Source organism: Mastigoproctus giganteus, chromosome 13, assembly GCF_048544385.1.
Source record: "Mastigoproctus giganteus isolate SK-2022 chromosome 13, ASM4854438v1, whole genome shotgun sequence".
In the NCBI taxonomy this organism is placed as follows: Eukaryota; Metazoa; Arthropoda; class Arachnida; order Uropygi; family Thelyphonidae; genus Mastigoproctus; species Mastigoproctus giganteus.
In genome coordinates, this window is record NC_143587.1 from 52700904 (window position 1) to 52715567 (window position 14664).

The 14664-nt window shown below is 37.2% G+C and overlaps 1 protein-coding gene across 3 annotated transcripts in view; it reads right to left on the minus strand.

Moving 5' to 3' along the window:
• LOC150076054 (transcription factor CP2-like protein 1) overlaps window positions 1-14664 on the minus strand; it is a 274831-nt gene that overhangs the window by 244651 nt on the left and 15516 nt on the right. For 2 of the 3 annotated variants that reach the window (XM_090387036.1, XM_090387034.1), the window contains exon 2: window positions 2420-2590. In XM_090387036.1, the coding sequence (XP_090243162.1) occupies window positions 2420-2574 (155 nt within the window). In that variant the 5' untranslated portion in view covers window positions 2575-2590. Of the gene's footprint in view, window positions 1-2419; window positions 2608-14664 lie in introns of all 3 variants that reach the window. The other variant, XM_090387035.1, reaches the window with a different exon arrangement.

Sequence of the window (14664 nt, forward strand, 5' to 3'; positions counted from 1 at the left end):
ATTATTTCGGATAACTCTGGTGTTATCAATGCTGTTGAATATGATACTTAGTAGATAGGCCAGTTTTTTATGTGGAGTTTTAGCATAACTATTCCTGCACGATGTAATAAATCTGAAGCTGATAGGTGTTTTGTGGAATTTAGGTATACAGTAGACAAATGGAAAGTTAGTATTTGGGTTGTTAAATTTTAATTTTTTATGCATAGCTAATAATTTTTTCCTGATAGTAGTGCTATTTGTGGTCTCAGGTATGTAGGTAGAACTGTGGTTCAGTTCGTTTAGCACTGTGGTAGTATAGAATTTTTTGCATATAAAACTGTAATTGTTGGCAGCTTTGTCTATGGTGGTTATGATGAATAAGGCCTGCAATTTTTTTAATTGTTGCTTAGCTTTGCCCAAATCAAAGGTCTTGGCTGGCGGTGAGTATCTATGTATTGTTGCAAGCTGTTTATGCACCGCTTGATAAGTGAGGGAAATCTATTTTTGGAAAGCTTCTAACGGTATATTATACTTATAGGATAGTTTTAAACAAAAGTGTATGAAGTCCTGGTATATAAGTTTATACATCTTTTTGGTGTTGCATGAGGTGTTAGGCCTAAATTTAAAACCGTAGGAAAGCAAGTTACGTAAATCAGGATCAGTAATGATGTTAAGGTCACCAGTAATAACGTGTTTGTGATCTTTGTCTACATAAGTGAGATATTGGGGCAAATGGCAGAAACATTCAGCCTCAGCATCACTTTTGTCTAGGTTGCATACTACCTGTTTATAATTGCATACAGTAAGACCTATCGGTTTATTGTAACTGAATCTAGTACTTATAGTCACATTATTAATGGGCAGATCAAGTTTATAAATATTCAAGAGATGGTTGAGGTTTATGTGATCTAACAAGTTGTAACTAAACTTAATGTTAATGTATTCTTTAGTGGCGTTGTAGTTCTTACTGAGTCTGTATCTGAAGATATCGTTCAGTAGGTGATTCAAATGTATGTTAATATGTTTATAGGTAGCATTGGCTTTGGCTAAGGCTGTGAGTTTACTCAGTTTCAGAATGAAGATAGTGTCGTGTATAAGCTTAACAGGTATGATAGGTAAATCCCATGAGCTTAGTACGTCTGCAAATTTACCCAAGGTATTGTTAGTACGTGTTGCTATTTGGGCATTAGAAGAATATATAATATATATATATATATATATATATATATTAACAATCACATTAAGAATGTGGTCACACAATGCCATTTTCAACTAAAGATGAACCTTTGAAGGTGGAATTGTGAGAATTTATTAGTGACATCTCGAACAATGAAGGATGTATCATCCAACTGCAATAAGCTCAATTTCAGAGCTGATCACTGTTAAAACTAGTATCCACTCCATCATTGTTCAAGATGGGGCAAATTGATTCTCACAATATAGTAGTAGTAGTGGCAAATGATGGTAGAAAGCAAGCATAAAAAACATAAGAAGGAAAAAAAAAAAAAAAAAAAATACTACACACTTGGCCCATCCATACCCTCCAAGAATTTGTCTAGTTCTTTGAATTTATTCAAACCATCCACTTCCACAACAACAGATGGAAGTGCCTGTTCGAACAACCAACCACCTGCTGGCTGAATGCAAACTTCTGCATATCTAATATGCAACAAACCTTCCTAAAAATTTATGCCCCTTCATATGCATAGTTTCAGCAAGAGGAGGAATGCCATTCACATTCGGCTTACTCAACACATTCAAGGCCTTAAACACCTCAATCAGATTGCCCCACAGGTGCCTAGTTTCCAGACACTGCAATTTGCAGAACTGAAGCCTTTCTAGGTAAGAGCACCCTTTGTTCCTTTCACCAATCTGGTTGCCCTTCTCTGCACCTGTTCCAGCAGATCTACATCCTTCCAAAGTGAAGCCTCCAGACCTGTATATAATACTCAAGATGCAGCCTAACCATGGCCTTGTACAAAACGATAATTACCTCCTTATCCTTACAGTGGGATAAGGGGATAATTATCACTTTCTGTACAGCAAAGTTTTTTTAATCATTGATAAAATCCCATGAGCTGTCCTGGCATCTTGTCTCCAGTGCTCAGAGAATTTCATATCTGACTGCACAATACCCAGGTCTTTTTCATTTTTTACTACTCTGAGTGTAGTACCCCACAGTTAATAAGTTATTCTGGGATTACTGCTACCCATATGCAGTACGTTGCATTTGTCAATGTTAAACTTCAACTGCCATTTTTGATAACCACTCTCTGTCTTCTTCCACTTAACCATCCCATCATCCATAGCAGTAACCTTGAAAAGTTCAACTTTATTTGAAAGAGGTATAGGTAAAATTCTGAAAATTAAAAAACATTTCTCACTTTTTCAATTTTAATCACATAATTTTTTCAATTATCAAGTAATATTAAATATTTACCTCATATTAAATGATGCAGTTCCTAGCTCCATTCCTAAACCAGATAAACTGCCATCAAAGTCTGCAGCCAAGGCATCATCAATGTCATCAACATGCCACTGAGCTGAATTTGTCATCGTTACGACACTCATGTGCATGTATGCAAATATAGGCATACACAATGTGTGCCTACTGGGAAAAAGAGACTGCTGTCAGATTACAAGGGAAAGAAAAAAAAAAATAAGAATAAATATCACAAACATACACATATAAACAATGTTAAACTTAATTTACTCTATATTCTAACATGTATTAACAGGACACATTCATATATTGTATAATTAATGTGACTTTGTCCTACTTATTCAAAAAAAAAAAAAAAAAAACACACACACACACTAATATACATTTTTAATAAAAATCCTAACATTTTAATGAAAATCCTATTCCATGTCTGTCCGTCTGTCTGTCTGTATGCAACCTACTCAATACATATTCAACTATATCTTGGCTTCAAGAAATGATAGGACAAAATAAGCAACAATTTACCTCTCAGATTTAGTGATGGGTAGGCTTGTAGCTTTTTTTTTTTTTGCTATCTATTTTATTTGTGACACAGACAATGAGCAGAAAGTCTGCCAGCTTACAGACATGCTAGCATCTGCAGATCACAGTTTGCATACTGCTGCTTTAAGAGATAACCTTACAGTCTGATTTTATGGCTCTTAGTGCATTATAAGTCTACCAAAAGAATTTTTTTTATTGACATAATCAGTGCTGTAATAATTACAAGATCCTTGTTAGTCCTAAATGCAAGTAAGTTATTCAATTATAGCTAATTATAGCTACCTATAGCCATAAATATGATCATATCTGAAATATCATCAGATTTTCATGAACTGATTCAACCCCTGTTATTTTATCATTAATTTATCCTTGAAGAAAATTCTAAAAACATTTTACCTTTATATAAGTAATCTGAGATCCATTTAAGCATAAATCAAGCCCAAACACAACTTGTTTCCCACAGCAGACTAAAATGTGTGACCAACTAAGTATAAACATAATAGCTTAATGACAGTGTGAAATGATGCAAAAAAAATGTTACCAGGAAAATTTATTTTATTATCTGCATAGTTATTTTATTTTGTGTAATACATAAGATAGAGAAAGCCTATCTCCAAATTACGTAATGCAGAGGGGGCAAATTACAAGTGAATATTCAAATTATGAGTGAACAGTCACATGAATAAGATATAACAGAAGTAAAAGTCAATTCCTCATTTAACAAAAATGCTAAAAATTACATTTTATAATAAAAAAATTGAATTCAATATGCTGCATAACCAATTACTGATCACTAATTAAGTGCTCAAATGCAGACTCTGTAGGGATGTCGGAGACATGGTGTCATTCAGACATATGGGATGCAGAATTTCAATATGGGGAGTACAATGTGTACAGAAAGGATATAGTGTTACAGGTATTGTGGCCCTGGGGGTTTCCCCCCAACTCCATATTGAACTTTTGTGATGCAATACAGACTCTGTAAAGGTCATGTCAGAAAAATGTAGTATGCATAGTGTAGTGTTGGAGTGTATTAGTCTACTATTCATCTGGTCCCTTTGCCACTAGGCCCTTGAAAGATAAAAGGTCTACTCTTACCCATTATTTACCACATGGAGGTGGGCAAGGCAGTAGGGTTACATAAGTCTCTGGCAGGGCAAACCCTGGCATTGCCCAGACTTGCAAGGAAGAACCCAAAAAAAAAAAAAAAAAACTTTTATTGGAAATGAGCACAGGGGTGACAGTTTGAGTCTCAAAGAAAAGGAGGTAGGCAAAGTAGTAGTAGCAGAGGCATGTGATGCAAGAAAACAAGCATAAGAGCTTATGTAGCATCAGCCAAAAAAAGGGGGGTGGATGATAGGTTTCCACCAGGAAATAAAAGAGTAGGAGATAGGGACACTCCTGCAGGGGGAAAGGGGGACTGTTAAGAGCAATAATAGCATTTAGGGTGGTAGGGCCCACCAGGCAAAAAAGTAAGGGGGAAGAGGGGAGGGGATAGAGCCTTAGGATGACAGAATGGGAGAATAAAAGTTATAAGGCCAGGGGGACCTATGTAAAGTTTTGGTCACCATCTACAGATTTTTTGTCTGCATAGTGTGGTGTTAGAGTGTATTAGTCTGTTATTCCTCTGGTCCCTTTGCCACTGGGCCCTTAGAAGATAAAAGGTCTACTCTTACCCATTCTTTACATGGAGGTGGGCAAGGCAGTAGGGTTATATAAGTAGGGTGTGACATCCCACCAGTCAGACCAGCTAAAGCCAGTGTCAGTATCCCACATGCCATCTGAATAGGGAATCAGCAGAAATCAATGGGAGGGCTTCCTGGATAATTTATCCCCAACTGTCTGGGAGGAAGGGAAAGCACCTGTCTAGCATGGAAACACATAACATTCACACAGTCAGTCATACACCTATCATACTACATGCACACCAGATTTTTTAAATTACATATATTCAGGGTGCATATGAAATAAGACTGACACTCAGCATTCACTCCTCCATTTTCCCCTTTTCATTCAATCTTGCCCACAGACTAAGTGACAGCACCCTGAATATGGGACATCACACTTTTTTTTTTTAAATTAATAAGTCATACAGCATTCATTTGGTCACTGCAAAGTTTACACACGACCAATTCATTCACACTACAAATAAACATCTTAGCCTTCAGTAGGAGTTTCTTTTTTTCCTTTATTCTCTTTCTGTTTTTTTTTTTTTTTTTTTTTATATATATAAATATATAGATACAAATTCAAGAGTGCACAATCATGAAATTTAATAGAAAAGGACATTCACACAAACACAATTTCTCTCATTGCAGCACTATGAACATGGGAAACACTTTTTTTTTTTTGTGAGCTAAATTCACCCAGAATCAGTCGTAGACGTACATGGCAGGCTAGGTAGGGCATATGCTTGCCTACTTACCTTAACTTGTCTGCCATGGGTGCCCAAGACAGGATTCGGCAGATTTGCACAACTTGCTTGGCGACTAACTTTCACACATTCTATCCCTTCACTGTTGCCTATTAGCCACACACTTATGCATTCATTCACCCATTCTCAATCACATGCTCCCAAACCATATATGCACACAGCAGTCAGATCCCAACTAACCAGTATAGCGTGAGTGTCACAGAAAGTCAGGCTGGGTTCTCCCAGCTTGACTAAGTTGGATAGATTGTCTTTATTTGAGGTGAAGGGCAAGGCCAGCTCATCCACACCAGTCAAGTCAATTTCTTGTGGTCATTTCTGGTATAGCCCAGGGTGGCCATGAGTACTGGGAAATTGACATTTTGCTACTAGTGACCAACGAGAAGGATGGGGATTAATGCTTTGTAGTACACTTCTGTAATGAACAGATTTTCATAATTCCTGGGTATAAGCCAGTCTATTTTACTGATAAATATGTTTCTCATATTATCATACAGAGGACAATCAGAGAGAATGAGGACGCAATCATCATTGGCAGCACAGGAGCAGTGGAAATCATTCGTTATGCCAAGGCTAAATAATTTAGCCTCGAAGGAACTGTGGCCTGTGAAGAAAAAGGCAGTGTACATTCCTGGAGAGATGTCTAGTGGTTTGGGGACAAACTAGTGCAACTCGAGGGTTACACCATTGCTGGTCCCAGCCACCTTGCTATTTCCTAAGGCAATTTAGCTACTATCTGTTTTTCTTTCCTGTTTTCAGATTTTTCAAGTTTTAGAGTAATACCTAGTAATTAACAATATGATTCTCTGTATGCGGTCAAATTTTGATTTATTTCTGGCTATGGCAGCTCTGGAAAACCAGACACCAGCACCATAGGTAATTACTGGAAGGAATACTGCTTTGTATATAAGAGACAGCGTTTTCATTTTTAGGCCCTGAGAGTCAGAGCAACTGAAATGGGCTATCATAGCTGCAGTTTCATTTTTTTTTGCTAGATAATCAGAGGTTGAAAGAGATGGTTTATTATCAAATGTCACCCCCCAAGTATCTCGTTTCTCTGACCATTTTTATTGATGTTCCAGCTAATCTGATCAAGAGTTACCCTTAAGCAAAATGTTTTGATTGCTGTAATGGTGAGCTTGTGAGCACTTGCCCACTGTTCTAGTAAGGCAAGATCAGACTTCTCCTCCAGTGCCCCTCTATTATTACCTCTCACAGGAAGAAAAAGTCATCAGCAAAGGTGACCTTGTCAACAGGATCTAGGTTAGCAGTCAATTATTTGTCTAGTACTGAGTTACAGAAAAAGGGCCCCATTACCACCCTTGTGGACATCCTTTGGTCACTGTGCACATTATTGCATTGAATATGGAATGCACAATGACATGTCTATTCTTTGAGTATTCCTGTTATGATCCTAAACAAGTTTAAGGGGACCTCTGCATGACTCTGCTTCCTAAAAGTGCTGGGCCACCAAAGAGCATCAAATGCACTATCAAAGTCCACTAAGATAGCCAGCAGGTATTTTTCCTCTGTTGAGTTAGCTGCAGTTACTATGTAATTCATTGCATCCACTGTGGAATTGTTCTGTTTAAAGCCATACTGTTTACTTGTATACAGATTAGCTTCTGTATAGCAGGTAGTCAGATGGGACAGGATTAATCTCTAAAATTTTTTCCAGTAGAGGTAGCAGAGTTATGGGTCTGATTAATGATAGTATGCTGCTGTATGCTAGGTTGGGCAGATGGGCTGAGAAGTGGCAACTAAAGTTTAACATTGACAATTGCAACGTACAGCCGCTCTCTGACTTACATAAGGGTTGCGTTACGTGGAACTCTATGTATGTCGGAATTTCCCTAAATGCTTATGTAGCACTTGCAAATTTGATTGAATTTGATTGAAGCAAAAAAGAAATGTTCAATAAACATGTAAATAAAATTATTTATTAAATTTTTTATCTCATGCGCAGGAAAAATTACAAAAGTGTACAAAATTACAACAGGCATAATGTCAGCAAGTTTTACCTTTCGAGCATCATTGCCAGAATTAACTCTCCAGCTGATAAGCACGGCGCTGCGGAAGTTGAGGGCTGTGGAGATTTAGAAGGGGTTTTTTCCAACACATCACAAAATTTCTCCGCAGCTGCAGAATCGGCACTGGCGTACTGCATACTCTAATGTTTTGGAAACCAGCGCAATGCTTGAACCTTTAAACCACCTATTGCTTATCACGAACTTGGCTTGGAGTTTGCCGTACTTATCCTTAATATCTTCATAAATATTTGTCACTTGAATGGCCATTGGACTCAGGGGCACTTGCTTCTCGATTTGATTTTCCATCCATATTATTAATAGCTTTTCCATCTTTGATATAGCACCAGAATGCTGTTTTGTGCAATCGCTGTGGATCTTAAATGCATTGATCCTTTAACATGTTCTTTTATACGTGCACTGTCCCTTAAAACTGTTGAAGCAGTGAGACCTAATTACGTGCAACAGATGACAAACTTTGTCCTGCTACGTAATTCTTAATTATTCATCTTCATTTCTAAATCAATTTTGTTTAATTTCCTAGCACTGCCAGCACTTGCACTTTCCGTTGGTCTCTTTCCCTTCACCATTGTAATAAGTAAATAGGAATGAAGAGAAGATTCTGAAAAATGTATTTATGTTTTTTATATGATTGAAGATTTCAGGGAAGGGGAACTCGTTTCACCATAAAACGTTTTTACGTTACGTTTCACCGTAACGTAAAAACCCACAGAATTCCAATTATCGGTATTATCGCAAATGCAATAAGATCAAGTTTACTGCTCGTTTATAATAGATTGAGCTAACAGAAAAGCCCAATAAACCAGAAAGTGCAAATTGTTCTTATTGTTTTATGGTAGTGACCTCCAGAAAAATATCACAAAGGCATTCAAAATTGATTCTTATAGTGGAACACATGATAACAATGAAAGTGTAGTGCAATTTCCATTATAAAAATGACCTTTTAGAGAGATAAATAGCTTAGTTATATAGCAAAAATTTTAACTTCCAGGGTGTTGGAACAAGTTACCAAAAAAAAAAAAAAAAAAAAAATGATACCTCCATTTATATTCCTACGGGATGCAAAATACATTTCCATGATTATTTTAAGTTTGCACTGGCCAGCAAAAACTTATGTAAAGTTGAACTTCCATAAGTCGAGTATTACGTAAGCTGGAGAGTGGCTGAACTGCATATGGGTAACAGCAGTGATGTGCTGGAAGTGCCAGCTCGTGTTAAAATTTTCAAGAATTTTCAGCCGGTTGTTAAACCGACAATGGCTATAAATCATAGAGCAGCACGCATTTCAATCCGCAATGGCTAGTGGCATTTGGGGGATAAGCTTGTATGTGGTGACAGAAAATCCAGCTGGGTCATGCTTATTTCAGCACCCTCTGTGCTTCCTTTCCCCCACCCCTTCCCTATGCAACAGCCTGTGCAGGAATTATCTTGGCTAGAAATTTTATAGGAATATTATTTCCAACAAACACCCTGCTTCAGTCTCGTCCTTTAAAGTGTTGTTAGTCCGCTGGGGTGAAACTTACCATAGTGAAATTAACAAATTACCGTATTTCCCCATGTATAAGAAGCACCTTAATTTTGGGGACCGAAATTTGAAAAAAAATGTATTACATAAAGTTAATGAACTCAAGTTTTATTCATCATAAAACTCATACAACTCCTCATCACTGTCAAAACTCCCATTCATTAGCTTGTCCTCATCTGTGTGTGATGACGAATCACTGTCTTCATATATTGCCTCGTCCTCAGTTCCATCTATGGCATTTGAAATGCCACACTTCTTAAATGACTTGACAACAATCTCAATCTTGATATTATCCCAGGATCTTTTCACCCAGGTACAAACTTCTCCTACAGTTGGTTTCTTCACTCTTCCTGCTGGTGTCAAATTGTCCCCAGAAGACTTCATCCATTGGTTCCATTCGTCTCTCATGGCAGCTTTGAAAGGTTTGTTAATGCTGACATTAAGTGGTTGGAGCTGGGATGTCAAGCCTCCAGGTATGACGGCAAGTTTTGTTTTTTGCTCTGCAGCAATCTTCTTTGTGTTTTTTGTTATGTGTGCCCTGAACTGATCAAGCACCAATAGGGCAGGTTTGCGTAAGAGCCCACCTGGTCTCCTGCTCCAAACTTTCTCAAACCAGATCTTCATCCCATCCTGATCCATCCAACCCTTGTCATGAACGTGGACAATCACTCCTCGAGGAATGTCTTCTTTTGGCATTGTTTTACGTTTGAAAATCAGCATAGGAGGCAGCTTGGTTCCGTCGGCACAACAAGCTAGAACAACTGTATAATGGCTCTTTTCATGTCCACTTGCCTTCACAGTTACAGTTTTCACCCACTTCTTATCAACAGTTCTATTATTTGGGACATCAAATTGAAGGGAGACTTTGTCCATATTTGCAATCTGTCCCAACTCAAACTGATGTGTCTTCCAACATTTAAATTCAAGGACCTTCTGCTCATAGCTTTCGGGCAAGTCTGGTGCGTGTGCGCATGCTTAGTCCATTCCGTTTCATGAACCTAGCACCAATTGTGTCCTCCTTTGAAATCAGTAACTTCATTTTCATCAGCAATTCTTCTTGCCTCATGCTGAACCATCTTTGTGGACACAGGAATTCCAATTGCCCTTTGCTCCTCAATCCATATCTTCAATTCCCTCTCTAAATCAGGCCATTTTACTGACTTGTCTCTAATGGCCTTCTTCTGCTGTGGCGTTTTCAGTAGGGTTTCTTCTTCCCGTAGCCAGTCTCGGATTGTTTTCTCAGTTGGAGGAGGACCGAACTTATGTTCAGCAGCACGATTTCCATTCACTTTTGCAAACTGAATCACTTTTAACTTAAATTCAGCACTGTACGAAAATCTTTTCTGAGCCATTTCCGAACAGAACGTGGCAAAACGTAACCTAATATACCGGTAACAAGTGCGAAACAATGAGCGCAAAAACAACAAGCGTGAAAAAGCGGGAAATGCAAGTAAAAAAATCTACAACCACTGTATAAGACGCACCCAGTTTTTAGACCCCAAATTTTTCGAAAAAAGGTGCGTCTAATACATGGGGAAATACGGTATTTCTGTAATTTCTATTCTATCTACAAAACTGAAACTCTCAATATACATAAACAGAAGTGTTTTCTCTGATGTCCAAAGCTTTAAAATACAGAAAAATCTATTAACGCACAAACAGCAAAAATGTTCAAGTATGCATTTTCTAATTATTCCAACGAAAAACAATCAGGCATTGAGCTTGGTTATAGAATGCATCACTGAATTTGTTTGAATTTCCCACGTGTGTGCATTTCACACTTTTTGTTTTTGAAAAACGAAAAGATCGTACTTCCTTTCTTCAATGTGTACTGCATCTACTAACACAAAATCTAGGAAATTCATCTATCTGAAGCCACACTGGAAACAGAAAAAACTGGTGTAAACTGATAACACTGCAGTGCGCATTTAATAAAAGAAAAGTTTGCTTTATTGTAATTGTTTTTAGGGAACAATACCGGTACAACACATTTTCTGGATGTATATTTTTTCTCCTAATGAAATTTCCAGAAAATATTTCTATTGATAGCTGCATTATAAACTTTGAAAAGTGGTGTCGAAGGAACTTCTCATGAACATTCGTAAAATTAAACAATAGCAGTGGTGTAACCAGGATTTTTTGTCAGACATTCACAAAAAAGGTGCCAAATGCTAATCTAACTGTTATTTTTGGTTTTAAATAGGTGCCCAAATATCTGTATTACAAAAATATTATATTAAATGTGTAAATAATAACAACAAACTATTTTAAAAATGATTATTTTATTAATATATTTAGTATGTTTTTTATTCGTTACATATATATGATATGTTGTATAAAATATAAGTAGCACCTACACAATTACAAAAATAAACATGTGAAACAAATTGAACTGCAAAAATAATACATAACTGATGAATTAAAGATATAAAAGTTAATATTTTTAAAAACACTGAATAAATGCTTAAGTTGGTTGTTTTTTTTTTTTTTTTTTTACATATATCACGGTATTACTTCTGAAAATGTGCAACAATACCAGATTTCGGTATCAGGAAGGTACATGTACTTGCTGACCTTACTGTTCAGTTCAGTGGCTATGGCGCTGCACTGAACAGTAGTAATTCTTTATTGCACAGAAAGTAATCCATTAGTGGAGAGTGTTTTCTGCTTCAAATGGGTGGAAAACACTTGTCGATATTCCATCTGGATGTCAAGTGCCGTGATGACAGTAACAATAGGTGTTTTATTCTGAAAAGTCCCTTGTGGTAAAACCAAACGGGAAGTTACCCTTTACATTATCAAAATGTCAGGGCCGGTGCTAGGGTTGCACAAGTGAGGCACTTGCCACAGGCACCACGGTGTTAAGAAAATATGCTTTACATTCAACATCAAATTTCTACTTTCTCTCTACCCCAAATACAAAATATCTTTTCTTATTTATTGTACTATTAGGTTTTCACTATCTACAATTATACAAATATACCACAGCAATAGGTACAGTCACTGCTTTTTTTGGGACAGTAAGCAACGGTACGGTGTATCAGCACCTTTATTAAGAGTGATGTATGACATTTGGGCACAGTACATTTCGAAATTTGTAATATTCAGTAAATTTTTTTCCACATGTTTGCCTACTATTCAAATAAGCTTATAGTTACTTAACTAAATTTGCATTTTTCGCTGTCTAGTGTTAAGATATTTGCTATATAAAACTTTATAACCATTTTTAGAATCTTAAATTACTCAATTGCACCTCTATTCAACAAACTCCTTTATAACTAATTTTTCTATTTTGCAAAATTTTTGAATTTCCCTTGGTAATTACATTTAAAATAGTTTCTGTTGGTGAAGAAAATTTTCATATTATGAATGGATTAGGAAAGACTTAAGGGTATGCATTGTTTGCACTTCTGGCCTTCAGGCAATTAGTGCTGCTGCTAAACACAAATTAAGAGAGCTAAAGGGATTACCATTCTTCAACTTAGTGTACTCGTAAACCTTATCTGATCACTTGTCCCACACATCGAGAAGTCACGCTGGTGAACAGTGAGCAGATCAATGGGTATTTTCAAATTCTCTAACAGGGCACTACTGTAAGTGCCCTGTTGCAGAATTAGGAAGGCACCTCCGTAGCCAGGTGGGAAGGAGCAGCAGTGCGTAGCACACGATTTTTGATTAGACCGGGGTTTGAGCCCGTCACCACCAAATACGGAGGATGCGGAAAGGTCAGGGAATGACCACTGCATATCCCAGAGCAATATGGCCTTAGTTGCTAATGCTCCTAAAAACCAAATAACAAACAAACAAACAAACAGAATTAGGAGAGAGTGATTTAGAGAATTAGGAGAGAGAAAGTATCCATTAAAAGCAGTCGTAGGTTTTACTAGAGGAGGAATTCATCTTTAATGACATCACAATTCGGTGCCACAATGCAGAATTCGAATATTTTTCCATACTGCAAACAAGTGAACACTTTCTCGAACAATACTTGAAGACTTCATATATGAAATGAAAAAAAATAATGGACTGTCCTCATAATGGTATGTTATCTGAATTGAGAACTTTATTATTCGTAAAGATCTGTGCACACTGATATTGTCTCTTTAGCATTAAAATAAAAAACTTTCATTTCTTAAAAACTGTCTTTAATGAATATTTTTGAATTTTAACCAGAATAATAAGAACATTATAATTACAGCTTGGAAATTACAATGCTTACCTTATAATTTTTTGATATGGGTATTTATTTGAAAACTTTAACCAAAGTCGGAGAAATTTCGTTTAATTTTTAATTTCTCTTAGAATTTACACGGAGTGGAGAATCACATGATTACACTAAGGATTGTAGAAAGCAGCCAGTGCCTCCCACCAGCGGTGAAAACACTGGGTTCCAGGAGAGGCAGAGTCACCAAGATAAGCATAGGAGCAGAAGAATCCATTTTGTGAGATATAAGAGAAGACTGAGCTTTAGAAGGATTGAAATCAACTAAGTTGTCTTTGCCCCACTGGAGGATTACCTGAAGATCGGCATTTAAGGAATTGGTAGCAGATTTTTGAGAAGTTGAAGCTGATTGAGCAGGACAAGGTTTCTCAAAATGGAAAGTGGAATGCAATGTGCTAATCGGCAAAACTACGGATAGGATTTCTAGTCAATGGAAGAAGGTCATTAATATACAAGAGGAAAAGAGTGGGGGAAAGTACTGAACCTTGGGGGACACCAGCATTAGTGGAGAAGTTAGAAGACAGAGAGCCATCTACCATCACCCTCAGTGAGCAATCAGAGAGAAAACTGGATAACCAATTACAAAATCAGTTGGCAAATCATAAGATGGAAGCTTGTTTAGAAGACCTTTATGCCAACCTCAATTGAAAGCCTTTGAGATATCAAAAGCAACTGCTTGTGTTTCATCAAACTTTTCCATTGAATTTGTCCATAAATGGGTAACATAAGCCAGAATATCACCAGTAGATCGACACTGACGGAATCCATACTGGCAATCGTTGATCTGACGGAAGGTTTCTGGGTAGTTTAAGAGTTGACGGTTAGTTGATTTCTCCATTACTTTAGAAAGAGTAGAAGTAATTGCAATGGGACGATAATTGGGTGGGAGGGATTTGTCACCCTTTTTAGGAATTGGCTGGATATGAGAAAATTTCCAAACAGAAGGAAAAACACCTTTCGAATAAGAAAGTGAAAAAAGCGGCAAAGAACAGGAGTAAGTTCAGGATCACAGGTTTTGAGAACAAGTGAAGAAATACCATCAGGACCTGGAGCTTTCTTAGCATCAAGATTCGTCAAAATCCTTCTGACATCCTTTTGACAGAAGACCACAAGAGGAATTGAATGGAGTGTGTTGGGAATGGCAGGAGGTGTTTTACCAAGATCATTAATACATGAGTTTGAAGGAAAATGGAATGCCAGCAGGTCAGCTTTATCCATGGCTGAAGTGACAACAGAACCATCTGGTTTTGACAGAGGTGGGAGGAGAATGGGCAAAAGTTGCGGCCAATAGCTTTGGCAAGAGACCAGAATGCTCGGCTACCATTAGGACAAGAAGCAAGTTTTCTACTCTTAGCCTGTTCAAAATCTAGTTTGGACTGGTTAATAACTGCTTTACAATTATTGTGAGCTTTGGAGAAGGCAGAAAATGAAACTGAAGCATTGGAAACAAGCCAATTACGATATGCAACATTC